This window comes from Epinephelus fuscoguttatus, linkage group LG11 (assembly GCF_011397635.1).
Source record: "Epinephelus fuscoguttatus linkage group LG11, E.fuscoguttatus.final_Chr_v1".
Classification (NCBI taxonomy): Eukaryota; Metazoa; Chordata; class Actinopteri; order Perciformes; family Serranidae; genus Epinephelus; species Epinephelus fuscoguttatus.
In genome coordinates, this window is record NC_064762.1 from 39,652,504 (window position 1) to 39,670,684 (window position 18,181).

The 18,181-nt window shown below is 38.0% G+C and overlaps 2 protein-coding genes across 2 annotated transcripts in view; both read left to right on the forward strand.

Moving 5' to 3' along the window:
* LOC125897356 (adhesion G protein-coupled receptor F4-like) overlaps positions 1-18,181 on the forward strand; it is an 88,771-nt gene that overhangs the window by 5,570 nt on the left and 65,020 nt on the right. The window lies entirely within an intron of this gene.
* adgrf8 (adhesion G protein-coupled receptor F8) overlaps positions 5,532-18,181 on the forward strand; it is a 122,970-nt gene continuing 110,320 nt past the window's right edge. The window contains exons 1-5 of the mRNA XM_049590641.1: positions 5,532-5,646; positions 15,236-15,342; positions 15,555-15,600; positions 17,141-17,290; positions 17,412-17,585. Of these exons, the coding sequence (XP_049446598.1) occupies positions 5,640-5,646; positions 15,236-15,342; positions 15,555-15,600; positions 17,141-17,290; positions 17,412-17,585 (484 nt within the window). The 5' untranslated portion in view covers positions 5,532-5,639. The remainder of the gene's footprint in view (positions 5,647-15,235; positions 15,343-15,554; positions 15,601-17,140; positions 17,291-17,411; positions 17,586-18,181) is intronic.

Genomic DNA, 18,181 nt, shown 5'->3' on the forward strand with positions numbered 1-18,181 from the left:
TGAAGCCTGCCGTACTTAGACACAACCTAATATCCTGAAAATATCCTTGCACTAAGTTAACAACTACCTGCGGCACTCTGAAGTAGTCAAACACACTTCAAATGAGGCTATGCAGTACTGAACCAAACGCATTTGCAAGATCTAAAAATATTACATGCATGTCCCTTTTGTTAATCTTCGCTGCCTGAATCTGGTGCCAGATCATGCTAGTATGCTCTAAACACCCTACAAAACCTGGTATTCCTGCCTTCTGCACTATAGTATCTCTCAAGCTATTCCTTTCTAAGTAGCTAGCTAATCTCTGCAAAAAAAAATCTTCCCCTCTACATTCAAGAGAGAAATCATCCGCCACGCTCTTGGGATAATTTGTTTCTCCCAAACTATTCTTAGCTGTTTCCACAATAATTTAAGGATATCAGGTGCACTTTTATAAATCTGGTAGGGGACTCCATTAGGCCCTGGAGCCGAAGAAGCCTTTGCACACCTGGCCACCTCCTGAACTTCCTTCCACCTAGGTGGCCTGACATCCATCTCATGCTCTATCCCTCCTACTATCCTATTCTTCTCTAAATCTGAATATGTATTTCTCAAATATTCCCCAGCCTCTAGCCGTGCTGCTTTAAGTTGTCCTCCCTTTTCCTGGCTAAACAATCCTTTAACAAACTTAAAAAGAGTCCCTGAAAAAAGCTGTCCTTACAGATTCTAAGAGCTGCTAGCCTGCTTCTCAACTCCTCTTGCAATTAATTCCCTCCCTTTCTTCTTCTGTAGCCTTTTTCCACTGCTTTCTTAATTAGGCAGTTTGCAGAATATATACCCATTTCTTGACATATTCATATTCAAACTCATTCAATGAAATGTAAACAAAACATAAATATTAAAACCCTGGAGTGTGGGTGAAATTGCCTGATGACACATAGGCTACATAAAAGTGACTGAATCAACTGCCATGAGCAAAGGGCAAAAGCATTTGTTGCACTTCATACATATACAGATTCATATAAGGAAATTAAACCATAAGTTTTGGGAAATTACATCAGTGACGAGTTATACTCTAACTCCCGGGGAAGTATGTGCCCAGTGGCCGCGTCGTTATACACTAACTCCTGGGAAAGTATGTGGTAAGTGACCGGGAGGAATTATGCTCTAACTCCCGGGAAAGTACATGTAAGTTCCCGGGAATTGTACGCTAACTCCCAGGAAAGCGGGCGAGAGGTACACTCTAAAACGCGGGCTGACTTATGAAGTGTTACCGTTATTTGCATTATAAAAACCCAAACGGCCTGTCAGACAGTCGTGGCGGTTGATTGTTTCCTCATTCATTCCAAAAATGTTCACATGAGGGTGAAACATAGGTTCTCTGCATCTTTCATCGTTTCGATGTCTCCTTCTTGCAACAATAACCGCAACCATGTGTGCGAAATTTCGCATACAAACCGTTTGTACCTCCCTTTGACACGTGTTAAATGTAGACACAGTTTCTATGAGCAAAATTGCTTTCAGGTTTGATAAATTAAAATATTTACATTTTCTCCTCCCAGCACACGCACAATTGCGTGTATTGCATATTCATTGTGGCAAATGTACTAACTGGATGCAGACGCGCTATTTTGCACCTTTGAAAGACGCAACCCTCAGTGTGCACTGTTAGTAAATCAGTTTGTACATTTTTTTGCGTGTGCAATGAGTTTGCACACGTTTTTATACACGCAAACCTTTAGTAGATCCGGCCCAAAGTCGGTACTACACTGCAAATTGACATTTCTTTTTCTTCAACAACGCACATGGTTAGGTTTAGGAAAAAGAACAGGGTTTGGCTGGCTGTGTTTGTTGGATCCATCCACCACCCCTATTGCCCACCCATCCCACTTGGACATTCACCGTCATAACTCGCCCTTGTCCCACCGTGTTTCCCCCTACCTAATCTGTTTATGGGATCTCAGTCTGACACCTGTTACATTTTCCCTGTTTTGCTGAATTTAACTTTTTCACTTTCATCTAGCTTTAAAATGATTTTGCTATATTTTACACTTTGGTTCTTGGTTTTCACTCAGGTTTAAGGATGTGATTATTACAAAATATGCATAAAAAAAACTGATAGATCAGCCTGAAACACATTATATAGGAATATGTAAACTTGTGAGTAGTTTAGTTTAAGTATCATTCTTTAAAATGTCTTAGACAGGCCAACACACAAACTCACTGTAACTCCTTGTGCACCAGCATATATCACTGTCAGTGCAGCATATCATCATAATTATGTTTTTTTTCCGGGGATATAACAACTTCATCAGCCTCCTTCAGACTTTGCTCCTGAACATAAACATCTGCCCTTTCAGCTGCCATACAGTGCTGTGTTCTGCTGTCTCTGGAGATGGCATCATTTGCAAGACCACAAGAGGGTGCTGTTAGATCTCTAATGAAAACAGTTTGCTGTAGGCATATTGTGACTTGAGGTAACATTTTGATAAATGTAACAGTAAGGTGCACGGTTATAATAATACTCACATCAATATTTATGTCGCATACAATTTATATGTGAAGATTCAGGCTTGTTGTCTTAGTTTGCATTGAGAGTTTTCATTTAGATGCAGCTGTAAATCTACCTAATGTACAGTGAGACAGATAAACTACAGGCCACAAGAGGCTGACTGATGCTCAGAGCTCAAGTACTGAATGAGTAAATAGAAATCCTTACCTCCTCTGTAAAACTGTTTTTTTCTGAATTGGAGTCTCTTTTAGGTCCAGTGTGTAGGATTTAGGGGGATATACTGGCAGACATGGAAAATAATATAATAAATATGTTTTCTTTAGTGTATAATCACCAGAAAATAAGAATTGTTGAATTAACCATTTATACCTACACAGGGAACAGGTCCTCGTCCATGGAGATCACTGTGTTGCACCACCATGTTTTTACAGTAGCCCATAGCGGACAAGCCAAGCACTGGCCCTAGCAATGCATTCTCATCCTAACTTGGTTTGGCAATGGTGTAAGGTATTTATGATAGGCCCAAGTGCACACTGTAAGGCGCCCTAGTCACTATAGGTATGAAGCACACACACACACACACACACACACACACACACAAATGGAGTTTTAGGCATACATATATGTTACCAACAATGTGTCTTAGTGCCGCTTTAATGTTATATCCACTTGCAGGTGTACCCAGCTTGATCAGTCTTGAGAGACTTTGCATCTAAACTAGCTGCTGTGAATCGTATCATCTCCTTGCATGATTAAAAGGATAGTGCACCCCAAAATGAAAATTCAGCCATTATCTACTCACTCATATGCCGAGGGAGGCTCAGGTGAAGTTTTAGAGTATTCATATCGCTTGCGGAGATCCCAGGGGAGAGGGGGTCGCAACACAACTCCACCTAATGGAGGCTGACGGCGCCCCAGATTAAAACGTTCAAAAACACATAATTGAAACCACAGAATATCTCCACACTGCTCGTCCTGAAGCCCTGACATAAAAAGTTGTTTTTACACGTGAGCGAGGTCTACAGAGAGGCAGTTAGAGCTGCAGGCTACAATGAGGCTAAAAACAGAATTTAAATGACGTTTTTGCAAACAACTTTTTATGTCGGGGCTTCAAGACACTTGGATCACTATGGACGAGCAGTGTGGAGATATTCTGTGGTTTCAATTATGTGTTTTTTGAACGTTTTAATCTGGGGCGCCGTAAGCGTCCATTAGGTGGAGTTGTGTTGCTACCCCTCTCCCCTGGGATCTCCGCAAGGGATGTGAGCACTCTAAAACTTCACCTGAGTCTCCCTCGGCATATGGGTGAGTAGATAATGGCTGAATTTTCATTTTTGGGTGCACTATCCCTTTAAACAGACTTGATAAAACAGCAACATACATATTACCCAGAAATCATCATTGCATAAAGGTATGTGACCAAAACTACAAAAGAAAACAGTAAATTATAAGTTTAACTAAATATTGTTTTTTATAGTTTTTTTTATAGTTTATGTGGAATACCCATATCATTTTATTATAGATTGTTGCAAAAACAGAAAACCACGATGGTGATGGATTTGCTTTTTTGTGAGGGTGGATATAAAAAGTTGCACCATTTGATTGAATTAAGTTCTCTCTTTAAAACAGGTGTATTATCAGGTGGATATTGGGCCCCTCCACCCCATGGGCCCCAGTGCAATTGCACTGCCTGCACTGTCCATATTTACACCCCTGCTCCTGCGTCTGTTGTTGATGTTCCAGAATGCCGTGTCAATTTACACTTGTTACATGCACTGTGTCTTTTCAAAATACACGTCTGTTTTCACAGGAAATGTGCTGCTTCTGCTTGTTAGATGAATACAGTGTTTTTCTGAATTAACAATGTTGGTAAAACACCTCATATTTACGTATATTCCCTTGTGCAACATAAGCACATGGTTAGCTTTAGAAAAAACCCCATCATGGTTTGCCTCAACATTGGCACAAGAAAGGATCAACAAACTCATGGGTGAGTACTTTATTCAGTGTTTTTACCTGTTTAAATCACCTGGTCTGTTAAATTTGGAGAGGAGGAGACCTCTGTGGATAATTCAGCTCCTGCTAAAAACCTCCTGAACACTGAACACTGAAGGAATTCTAACCAGTAGGGCATTCAGTTGGTTGCAATCTGCAATCCTCAGTGCTAAATGCCACTGAATTTCACACTCCAGACCTTGAATGCACTGTCTTGATGACAAATGCTTTTGTTTCATAACTCAGCTGAGTGCATTAATTTAGTCCACTTATTCATGAACTTTAAAACTTTAAGGTGTGTTCAACCTCTTTTGTAGAAATTAGATTCCAGCCACACCTAACTGCATTGTTAATTACTACTTACTCCCATTAATTTGGCAGCTGTCCAAAGGCTTTTTCAGTGAAAGTGCCATGCCTAAAACCATAGCTGTTCCTTTCTCAAATGCTTTTGGATTGACTGTAAGAAAGAGCATCATATATCAGGTAAATTGTCAAGGATGTCTAATTGAAAAAAGCTACCTGAAAACATTTCAGTCTGACTTTACATCACATCCTGTGATGTAAGCAGCAGAAGGCAGGTAGATCTGACACACTGAAGTGTATCTGTGCTTTTCCTTAGTGCTGCTTTTGACACACCTGACAACAACATGCGAATAAATAAGATATGATTTGGACCCTCACACTGTTCTAAACTGATGTCATTCATATAACACTCAAGGAAAATTTGTAAATGTAAGACTTTGACTAAATGTGTTTATGAGAGTATATGATAAGCAAATAAACCTTGCAGAGTTACATATGTCTTTATTGGCACATCCCTTTTACTGAAAACATAATCAGTACAAAAAAGAGAATTAACCATTTCAAAGGGGTTCCAGCCCAAACCACAACCACCTGACAGACACACGAGGCTCAGACGTACATTTGTAGACACAAAAGAAAGACATTGCATTCACAATGCTCCAATCAACCAAGTATCTAGACTTGTGCCAAGAATCCAGTCACTTAACTTGCCAGACAGGTGTGTGACTCAGTATTCCAGGAAGTTGACTGATGGCCTTTTGAGCATGTTTGAATACTGGTGTCTGTATCAGGAGGTGTACAGTAAAATGATCATCCACTCCTGACAACAGCCCATTTTGGAAGCTGGAAGACAATGAGAGGTAAACAAATAGATTATTCATTTTAAAACTTCACTTTTATCTTATTCAGGTGGCTGATTACCTAGTATGCTTTCATGCAATCTTAAAGCATACTAAGTATGAAGTTCCTGAAAGCCATTCTTGAGTAACCTACAGATATCTTAAAGGTAAAGACTGTCACCTATTAGTATAGTCCTTAAGTAAAAGTCTTAGATATTTACTGTACTTAAGTATCAAAAGTAATTTATGGTATTAAATGTAGTTAAGTATTGACAGTAAAAATAGATGTAAATGCTGTTAATAAAGAAGTTTATTTCTTCGTAAGATGTACACCACCCCCAGTGTTGGGCAAGCTACTCTCAAAATCTAATATATTATATGTTACTAGTTACCTTTGTTTGAAAATAATAAGGCATTTTACTTTTGTGTTACACTGACCAAAATGAGCTCAGAAGAACGTATGTTCATTTTAAATGGATGAGGGTCATACAGTATTGTTTCACAGCAGATAATCAAAGCACAGAAACTCCAGTATATTACAGTTCATTTTTAATCCAGTGCTGCGCAGGTCTGACCCATTCATGCATTCCCATACAGTGGTTACCACTTTGCATTAAAATCACCTGCTTGTATTAATAATAGCATGATGATATAGAACAATTAAATAACCTTGACCTTTTAAAACAAATGAATAGCCTCAGACACAGGGAGGGTCAGGCAGAGGATCAAAGTCTAATAATTATGAAATATGGATAAATATTTGTGGGCCTATGATGAAATTCATGATACAAATACTAAGGTCAGCACAGCAAACAGAATAGTGTGGGATTAAGTTACTATGATGAGCACAAATTAATAAACCAGAGCTGGAAGACCCACCTGCCGGTGTGCTAGTCAGCTACAACAGAAGAGAGTTATGCATAAGGATGGTACTGTGTGCCGGATTTGCTCTGCAGTTGGGGGATGTGAATGGAAACTTACACTAACTTCATCCAGATGTGCTGATCAAAAAAATTAACGGGAGGCCAGCTCCGTACCCCCGCTGCTTTAGGGCGCCTTAGGGCGCAGAAGCAGAATGGGGTACATTGTAGACGCTGCTGGTGTATTAATGGAAACATACTGAACATGATAAATACATATTATAAATACAGGTAATATAATGTGTTACCTAGTAACACGTTATAAGTATAGGTTGTAAGTAGTGTTATAAGTAAGTACTAAGTAAGTAAAGAGTTTTTTTCACAACTTTAAAGGATTTAAAGAACAAAATACAGTTTTTCTTCCCTACCACTCCATCATTCATTCATCTGTCCATCCCAAGTAAAAGTATACATTTTACTTGGGAAATATAGTAAAAGTAAAGTAGAAGTAAAAGTTGGCAGAGGTATATAAATTCAATTAAAGATATTCCAAAAACTTACTTAAGTACTGTAACAAAGTGTTATTACTTATAGTAGTAGTATAGTATAGTAGGATAGTCTTTACTACATTTAAAACCAAAGCCATTTTACTACATTTTAACAAATGAAAGCATGTGATTCCTTTACTGAATGTAAAGGGAATAATTGGAACGCATTGATTTTTATATTTTCTTAATAAACACTAGATGTAGATTTTATAGGAGGAGCTTGAGCACAGTTTACATAAAATGCAGCAATGGGATTGCCTCTTGCCATTATGTTGTGATACTTCAGTGTGATATAAAACAAGTTGTTGCTTTGGTCATATAAGTCTGTAGGAAAATATTTTTTTTGGGAGCTGCAGGGAATCATGTGACGGACCCTGAAAATTGCAGTACCACTGATTGGCCTCTACAAAAAATGGCTTCAAAGCCCACTACTCTTTCTGGGGGCCTAGTCCGCTTGGCTCTGTTGTCAGGCTTTAGAAAATCTAGCCTGTGATGGAAGACTTTGGGCAATGACAGGTCATTTCAGAGAGACCAGTTGTCAGTCGTGTCAGTCACTGCTTATGGACTGCAGTGGAACTGTCAAACTGGACAGTACTGATGAAATATGAATCAAGATTAAAGTTACCTACTTTAATGAGAAAACTTTTTTGTTTTCATCAGCAACCCTTTTTTCCATGATGAAAGCTAAAAATAGATCTTGCCAATAAAAACTAAGACAAAATCTACGTTTCATTTTTGTTGAGGAGATGAGAGGTGACAAAAATGTTAGTGGTAGACTATCGGACACTGAGAGCCGAGAATGGCCGTGCTTGTAATTATGTTCAAATACCGCATGAGTGACAGGCTGATAAACTCCAGTAAACAGTCTGCACCAGGTTGTTTTGGCAGCCAGCAAAAATATTCCAGAGCAGTTTCAGTTGTAAATGTGACTTGTGAGCTGTAATTCAGCAGTAAATAATCAGTGTCTGACTTTGGATGGTGGAGCTGCTGAATGGATTTGTCAAATGAGTTAGTTGCAGCAGCCTGAACTCAGATCAGTTGAAAGTGTAGTTTTAAACACCAACTCTGTGAGAGGACACAAGTTTAAAACTCCAGACTAAGATGTTGCAGATTAAGAAAGAATTCAGAAGTTAATTACTTTATTTTTCTGCTTCCTAACAGTGAGATGGATAAGTCTAAGTTTAGAGTGAACCTGGGTACAAATCCCAGTTGTCTCAGATTAGTTATTTGTGGCTTCAAAGTTTTTGAGAGCATATATAGAGACATGTTGAGCTTTTCAAATGATGATCAGTAAGTAAGTGCTGGTAGATCACCCCTTAAACCTGTCCAGTACTGCTGGAGAGATGACAGTTTGTGTGTATGAATTATTTGTAGTTATAGAAAAAAAATGTAATGAAATGAAATTCTTATACAATCTGTCAACTTCATTCTAATTTCTGATACATGAATTAGCCTAACTGGATTAGTTTAAAGATTAAAAATAAAACTAAGACTAATTCTAAAATAGATGACAAAATGAACACTGTAAATGCTTCACTTAAGAAACGTCACTGGACAACAACCATCCATAAATTACATAATGTTACATTTCAACAATGGGATATAGGTACGTAAGTTACATGTTACGTTAAAATAACACTGACTTTTGGTTTCATATGTGTCAAAAACTGCGACCTCTAGGGTGAAGGGCCTCCTCTGTTTTGTCTGGTCATGTGGCACCAATTTCAAATGTCTTTGCATCTTTCTACTACATGGACAGCCCAGTTTTGTAAAACACCATCTTTTCAGTTGTGAAATACTTCTTAATTGTATTTGTTGGCATTTTGATCCATTCGTCTCTTAATGTCACAAAGTCAGTCTTAAAGAACTGATTGTTGGGGTGAAACTGAATGTGTAATGTGTATTTCTTATTGACACTGGAGATCTGGAATCCTGGTCCTGCCTCGTACTAGAACCTGTGTTGACACAAAAAAATTGATTCCTGCAGTTTTTCAACCAAGTTGTTCTATTTCCAACACTTCCATTGTTTTGAGCAAATTTGTAGGAACAAACACCTGAAACGTAAAAAAAAAAAAAAAAAAAAGTGAATATTTTCATTTTTCATGTTCAGTATGTGACATTATGTATCCCCCAAAACATCTCCGATACTGTGTATAATTAGTTGCCTATGAACTTCATTCTAAAGAGAAAAGACTTGGAGAGAGGTTATTTCTTCTATATGATATATGCATGATTTGCGTGAATGATCCCTGTATTTTCTTTTTTCATGGTATCAAAAGTCAAGAAAATTGACTGGATAAAAATTTGGGAGTTTATAGCTCTGTTGGAGCTTGTTGCTTGTTACTAAATAGTCTAAATAATGTATGTTGACTGATATCTGAGGGTTAAAGTACTGCCTTGGAGGTTTGATCGAAAACTCAATTTAACCCTGGATTACAGGTGACACCAGGAAACTAGATTCAAACAAGTCAAGAAACTAATCTGGTTTTAAAAAAAAAACAAAAACCAAACAAAAAAACCCATCTTTGAGTAAAGCTTTTGTTCATATTCAGTGATGCATAACAGTGAAGATATGCCAATGAGATGGCAGCATCTCAAAGGTTGGCCTGCTACATTTTTGGAATTGTTGGCTTCCTGGGAACATTCTGAAGGAAGTTTATCTACCAGCACAACTTCAAATAACACCTTACAGTTTCCGGCATCCATGTTATCACCTGCTATCAGTTTGTACTTTAGATTTAAAGTGTGTTTTGTGGAGGAACGGACCAAAATCCCATCTGAACACTATGAGACATTGATTTCTTCATATAGGAAGCATCTTAAAAGCTGGCATTGCAAACAAAAACTTCTCCACCAATTATTAGATACATTGTAGTTTGCGTGTTCAAGACTTTTTTTCTTGTGTTACTCCTCTTTATTGCACATAACTTTTTTATGTTGTGATTTCTTTATCTGTTTTATTGAGTTAATACTAATGTCTGGTGTAATTTTCAAGTAAATAGCTGCATTTGAAATATGTGTTGAATACTTATGACCCCCCACTGTTTGTATTGTCCAAAACATACCTAATGCTGAATAGTTGTCTATAAACTGCACTCTAAAGAGAAAAGACTGCATACTCCCTTGGAGAGAAGTTGTTCCTTTATTGTGATATATGCATGATTTGGCCTTGGTTATTAAATGATCCCTGTATTTTCATTGTACATGTGAAAGAAGTCCTGAAAACTGACTAGATCAAAATTTTGGAGTTTATTGCTCTTTTGGAGTTTATGTCCTGTCACTGAACCCTACAGCAGCTCAAATCTTTCACCAGGAAACTGGGTTGAACAAGCCAATCTAGTTTAAAAAAAAAAAAAAAAAAAAGCGTTAGGCTGTGTGAGTGAAAATATGTAAATGAGATGGCAGCATGCCCTCAAACTTAACAATCACAAGTTCCAGTCATCAGTTTGGTTGGCCTACTGCATTTTTGAAACTGTTGGCTTCATGGGAACATTTTGAATAAAAATATCTACCAGCACAACTTCAAATAACAGCTTAGTTTCTAGCATCTGTTATCACCGGCTATCGGTTTATCCTACAAGGAAATTGGGATGTAATTTTCACCGGCGTTGGTCTGTTCATCTGTTCGTCTGTTTGTTTGTCTGCAAAATAACTCAAAAAGTTATGAACAGATTTTGATGAAATTTCAGGAAAGGTGGATAATGCGACAAGGAACAGAAGATAAAATTTTGGTCGTGATCGGTTGAAGCAAAGTGGATAAAATATTAAATATACTCTATCATCTGAAAGCCTCAGCAGCAATTCCAATTTCTAAAGACAGTGAAAATAGTGCCATCTGGTGGCCAGAAAGCATTTCTTGTTTCTTTCTTCCTAAATATTGTTGTAATTCATGTAGTTGAAATTAATGTTCTGTGTTGGAAAAATAGAAAGTGAAAAAAAAAACAAAAACGAAAAAACATATTATATTCTGTGTTAGTACAAAATAAAAACGAAATAAATACACCACAGTGTCTCCGTGATGAAGGCATATATAACCTAATAATGATAGTGATGCAAATAACCTAATTGTGATGCAGGCTACAAAATCTGATGCAGAGGGGGAGGAAACATCATCTACTCGGCAGAGGTCTGCACTCTCTGAGTGCTTTTCTAGTTGAATCTGAATATGTAATTTGGGAATTTGGGAATTTCGACCAGATTATGTGAACTGCATATATTCTAATCCTCAATTGGAGGGGAAAAAAAAGTGCTGTGGAGCGTCGTTCCTGGGGGCTACAGTAACACCAAACCCCTGTGCTTGACTGAGAAGGTCTAAATGAAAAAAACTGCTATTTTTAAATATTCCATCAGGAGAAACTCTGATGTGCAACCTCATGCTGTGGATGATAAACAAGGTGCAGACGTCCATCTGTGTCATAGGTTCAGAAGAAATACAGTGAGTTCTGGATGAAGCAGTGAGTGACAACAACCCTGCTCGCATTTTAGAGTACTGTTTGCAGTGGAAACGCCTGTCTGAAGGGTTACTTTTGGTTCCAAAGGTACAACACCCAAAGTGTTTAGTGGAAACAGGGCTTAATTCTACCCATTGTTGCTTGTTATTATTCAGGAATAAAATGAATGTGTGTAAGCCATTATGTTTCTTAAAAGTGATTCATACCATTGTGAATGAACACAAGACAAAAAATACCCATTCTGTTTGCAACGCGGGACTTTGATTTCACTAACTAGTCATTTTATTTCCTACACTTTATTGAAAAATGGGATATATATATAAAATATATATATATATATATATATATATATATATACAGTACGGGCCAAAAGTTTGGACACACCTTCTCATTCAGTGTGTTTTCTTTATTTTCATGACTATTTACATTGTAGATTCTCACTGAAGGCATCAAAACTATGAATGAACACATGTGGAGTTATGTACTTAACAAAAAAAGGTGAAATAACTGAAAACATGTTTTATATTCTAGTTTCTTCAAAATAGCCATCCTTTGCTCTGATTACTGCTTTGCACACTCTTGGCATTCTCTCCATGAGCTTCAAGAGGTAGTCACCTGAAATGGTTTTCCAACAGTCTTGAAGGAGTTCCCAGAGGTGTTTAGCACTTGTTGGCCCCTTTGCCTTCACTCTGCGGTCCAGCTCACCCCAAACCATCTCGATTGGGTTCAGGTCCGGTGACTGTGGAGGCCAGGTCATCTGCCGCAGCACTCCATCACTCTCCTTCTTGGTCAAATAGCCCTTACACAGCCTGGAGGTGTGTTTGGGGTCATTGTCCTGTTGAAAAATAAATGATTGTCCAACTAAATGCAAACCGGATGGGATGGCATGTTGCTGCAGGATGCTGTGGTAGCCATGCTGGTTCAGTGTGCCTTCAATTTTGAATAAATCCCCAACAGTGTCACCAGCAAAACACCCCCACACCATCACACCTCCTCCTCCATGCTTCACAGTGGGAACCAGGCATGTGGAATCCATCCGTTCACCTTTTCTGCGTCTCACAAAGACACGGCGGTTGGAACCAAAGATCTCAAATTTGGACTCATCAGACCAAAGCACAGATTTCCACTGGTCTAATGTCCATTCCTTGTGTTTCTTGGCCCAAACAAATCTCTTCTGCTTGTTGCCTCTCCTTAGCAGTGGTTTCCTAGCAGCTATTTGACCATGAAGGCCTGATTCGCGCAGTCTCCTCTTAACAGTTGTTCTAGAGATGGGTCTGCTGCTAGAACTCTGTGTGGCATTCATCTGGTCTCTAATCTGAGCTGCTGTTAACTTGCGATTTCTGAGGCTGGTGACTCGGATGAACTTATCCTCAGAAGCAGAGGTGACTCTTGGTCTTCCTTTCCTGGTTCGGTCCTCATGTGTGCCAGTTTGGTTGTAGCGCTTGATGGTTTTTGCGACTCCACTTGGGGACACATTTAAAGTTTTTGCAATTTTCCGGACTGACTGATCTTCATTTCTTAAAGTAATGATGGCCACTCGTTTTTCTTTAGTTAGCTGATTGGTTCTTGCCATAATATGAATTTTAACAGTTGTCCAATAGGGCTGTCGGCTGTGTATTAACCTGACTTCTGCACAACACAACTGATGGTCCCAACCCCATTGATAAAGCAAGAAATTCCACTAATTAACCCTGATAAGGCACACCAGTGAAGTGGAAACCATTTCAGGTGACTACCTCTTGAAGCTCATGGAGAGAATGCCAAGAGTGTGCAAAGCAGTAATCAGAGCAAAGGGTGGCTATTTTGAAGAAACTAAAATATAAAACATGTTTTCAGTTATTTCACCTTTTTTTGTTAAGTACATAACTCCACATGTGTTCATTCATAGTTTTGATGCCTTCAGTGAGAATCTACAATGTAAATAGTCATGAAAATAAAAAAAACACATTGAATGAGAAGGTGTGTCCAAACTTTTGGCCTGTACTGTATATATATATATATAATATATGGGGGAGACCACAGAATAGCAAATATATATTATTTATATATAAATAAATATATATATATATATATATATAATATATGGGGGAGACCACAGAATAGCAATCATTTTTCAATAAAGTGTAGGAAATAAAATGACTAGTTAGTGAAATCAAAGTCCCGCGTTGCAAACAGAATGGGTATTTTTTGTCTTGTGTTCATTCACAATGGTATGAATCACTTTTAAGAAACATAATGGCTTACACACATTCATTTTATTCCTGAATAATAACAAGCAACAATGGGTAGAATTAAGCCCTGTTTCCACTAAACACTTTGGGTGTTGTACCTTTGGAACCAAAAGTAATATATATATATTTTATTATATGTTTTCAATTTAGACAGTTATGTGTTGTTAGATAATTTCAATTTTATGCTAGATAATATGGTTGCTATACAGAGTTCCTGCTTTGGTTAATCGACAGACATGATTTTCTTTTTTTCACTGTTGTTATTGTAGTTGTTATGTCATTTCAACAGACTTATTTCTTGATATTCAACTTTTTCTTCTTTTTACTATTTTCATTGCTGCTTGTAATTCCTGCTAGAAATTGTCTCTTGTTATTTGGTTTTATGGACTTTTTTCATCATTGTATTGCAATTGCTCTTATATATAGCTATGTATCCCTCTAGCCTGTTGAATATGAACTTAGGGCATTAGAACGCTTAATGCTAGTCAACTGTCCCTGAATAAACAATGGTTTGATGATAATGATAATGATAATTGGTTATATGCAAATATTAAATCAACTTGATGCTTTGAAGGCACAACAATTCCATTGCCAATGAATATTAAGGTAGAAAATTACATAACTTAAAGGAAAACTTTGTTAGCATCGGTTTTACCTCATGATATAATGTTTTGAGTCTTTTCATTTGAATTTAATCATCTGTATTGCAGCAAAATGTGATCCAAAGCAGACAGACTGACCAACACCATCATAAAATCTGTCAGAAATGCTGCATACACCTGACAAACTGAACTGTTGGCAAATTTAACACCCTCTGCTAGGCCAGATTAAGTGTGTGAGCTAAACACTTCACACGCAGGTGTCCCGCTAACTGGATAGCAACACCCATGTTAGAGGTGCTGTCTGTTACAGCAACAAGGTTTCTGTTGGCAATCCCCCATTCTTGTGTTGCGTTTTGCAGGAGGTCTGCAATGTTTGCTCCAGTGTGACTTTGTATTAAATCGTGTATGTAGCAGTCACCAGTTCTCTGTCTCTGGATGGTGGAGTGGAAAGTGAGCCCTCATGATCGTAGTTTTCCCAAAGTGTTTTATTCTCATATGACTGCTTGCAAATCAAGGGTCATATTCAAGTCCTCCTTTCCTTCCGTGTTAAAAAATCCAAAATAAGTCCAGGCATTTCATTTTATTATTATTGGGGTTTTTGCAATTCTGATTTCCTTGTCCGCTGCCTCCATTTTTGTTTTGATGAACTTCCTGCCAAATGCTGCTGACTGAGACTTCTGCTGACCTCACTAGGAAAAAAAACATCAGCATCATCTAGTGGGACAAAGAAGCGATTGATTTTATTATTCTCATTCCAAAAATAGTATGCAACTTGGCGTCCATGCATCAGTACAATGTCACCATGCAAAATACAGCAGTACCATGCTGTATTAGCTGATTTTTTCCCCCCACCTCCAAGGTATGCATGTCTTGTGATTGATTTAGTAATAATTTGTGTTGCTTGTATTCTCTCTCTAGTTGGGATGGCGTTTCTAAGAGCACTGGGATACATGGTTGTTCTTCTAGTTATACACTCCACTCTGAAGAATTCAGGATACAGAGAATCTCTGAATGTATTCTTTGAGGTAAGAGTCATAATTAATATGACCTAACACACAAGGTTATGGTGCTCTACCATGAAATACTGCAACTGGTGTGATTTGACTACCTCATTAAACATATGAGATATATCACTGTAGTATGTTTAGTTAATAATTGACATTAGCTACAGTTACTGTTATATGTAGACAAAGAGAAGTACAATTCAACTAATCATTTGAAAAACTGATTATTCCAGGAACTAATGGGTTCAACTCACACTCAAGCCAGAGTAAAAAGAATGGGTGAGTCACATGGTTAACCTTGGGAGCAGACCAATCTGCAAGCTCGTAATTGGTCTGGCGATGCCGGGCTCTCACATTTTGATAGTATCAACAGACTTTACAGTGGCTTGAAATCGTTTGGGCACCCCTGGTCAAAATGTATTTTACTGTGAATAGTTAAATAAGTAGAAGATGAACTGATGTCCAAAAGGCATGGAGTTAAAGATGAAACATGCTTTTCAACATGGTTAGTGTATTATATTTGTTTTGTACAATTTTCAAGTGGAAAAAAAGAAAGGAGCCCCAAGCAAAGATTGGGCACCTCAAGACATTTGAGCTCTCAGACAACTTTTACCAGTGTCTCAGACCATAATTAGCTTGTTAGGGCTCTGGCTTGTTCACAGTTATCATTAGGAAAGACCAGGTGATGCAAATTTCAAAGCTTTATCAATACTCTGACTCCTGAAACCTTGTACCAACGGGCTCCTCTAAACAGCTGCCTAGCGCTCTGCATACTAAAATAATTGATGCCCACAAAGCAGGAGATAGAACTGCAGTTAAGAGGAACTGTGGATGTCAAGCTGAGGTCTGGAAGACCAGAAAATCTTTGTAAGAGGGCCGCACACAGGATTGCTAGAAAGAAATCAAAACCCCTGTTTGACTGCAAAAGACCTGCAGGAAGATTTATCGGACTCTGGAGTGGTGGTGTACTGTTCTACTGTGCAGTGACACCTGTACAAATATGACCTTCATGGAAGAATCATCAGAAGAAAACCTCTCCTCTGTCCTCACCACAAAATCCAGCACCAGACATTTGCAAAGGAACATCTAAACAGGCCTGACGTCTGATGCATTTTAGAAACAAGTCCTGTCGACTGCTAAAATTAAAATTGAAATGTTTGGACACGTTGTGGGCAAATGGTATGTTTGGGGAAAAAAGGGCACAGAATTTAATGAAAAGAACACCTGTCCTGTCCTGATCATTCCTTGGGCTTGTGTTGCAGCGAGTGGCACGGGGAACATTTCACAGGTAGAAGGAAGAATGGATTCAGTTAGATTCCAGCAAATTCTGGAAGCAAACATCACACCATCTGTAAAAAAGCTGAAGATGAAGAGATGATAGCTTCTACAACAGGACAATGATCCTAAACACGTCTTGAAGTCCCCAGACTGAAACATCATCATTAAAATTTTGTAGGAAGAATGGGTGAAAATCCCCCAAACAAGAATTGGTTGGTTACAGAACTGTTTAGAAGCTGTGACACCTGCCAAGAGAGGTGCTACTAAGTTTCCTTTTTTGTTATTTTAAAACTGTAAAAGGTTGACATATAAAAGAAATCTTACTTAAAATACTGAAGAAGTGTTTCACCTTTAACTTCATGCCTTTTGAAGATCAGTTCATCTTCTACTTACCGAATTACTCACAGTAAAATGAAATTTTAACCAGGGATGCCCAAACTTTTGCATGCCACTGTATCACTCTAAAATGTGTCTTTTTCTATTCGCTGAAGTAGGACCTATCACTTCCATATCTGATTATGTCTGTTTCATGTCTTCTCAGCTTCCATAAGTTCCTCTGATTATGTACTCCAAGTTGTTATCAACATCTCTGATGTGGAGCATCTCCAAACAATGTTGGGCCAACTCAGTTATCCATTACTAATCAACAGCACTCCTGAGGTGCAAATTACTGGCATTAATACCACCACAGGTACAACCTCCCTTCATTTTGCTGCCCTGTTGTTTTGCCAAATTCAAATCTATTTTAATTGAACTGGTTTAAATGTAATGAATAAACCCTTCATGTTTTGTGCTGCTGTTTCTTCACACAGTGTGCTCACCAAATATGACTGCATACCAGTGCAGATGTGAGGAAAACTATGTTTGGTCATTAAACAGCTGCAATGATCATGATGCCTGTGATGCCATCATTGATGATACATGTGGATGCATTAATGCCCTTCCAACTGATGACCAGTACTGTCAGCTCAACACAAGACAAACAGGTAGGCCTCGGAGATTTTTGCAGCTCAACCACAAGAGACAATTGCTCACTCTATACCAAATGTCATCACCCACTGAGATGTGTATCATCTGAAAAAACATGGTGATTCTGTACAATTTACAGATACTTAAGTACTTTATGATACATTATACTTCTGCTTCAGGAAAGTGTACTTTTTTACTCCACTACATCCGTTCTACAGCTATAGTTACTTGCTGATTCTGATTTTACATTCAAAACATATGATGTATGTTTGAAGAATTTGATGTGTTGTTGTAGCTGGACATTAAATGCTCACAAACTAAACCTGGTAGTGCAACCTAATAATCAAAACACATAATCCTCTGAAAAGGCCCAGTCTGCAAAAAGGAATTGCAATACTTGAATGAATACATACACCATTATTAGCTGATTTACTGCTTGAATTTTAAATAGTGGACCTTTTTTACAATTGAGTAGTTTTTACAGTGTAGTACTTCTATTTTATTCCTCCACTGATGCTGTTCATTCATTGTTTGTAATCCTGCTGCACTGAGGGTAAAGGAGGCTAAACTATGTACTATCTAATTTAAATCCTAATTTAATTCCTGATTTAGT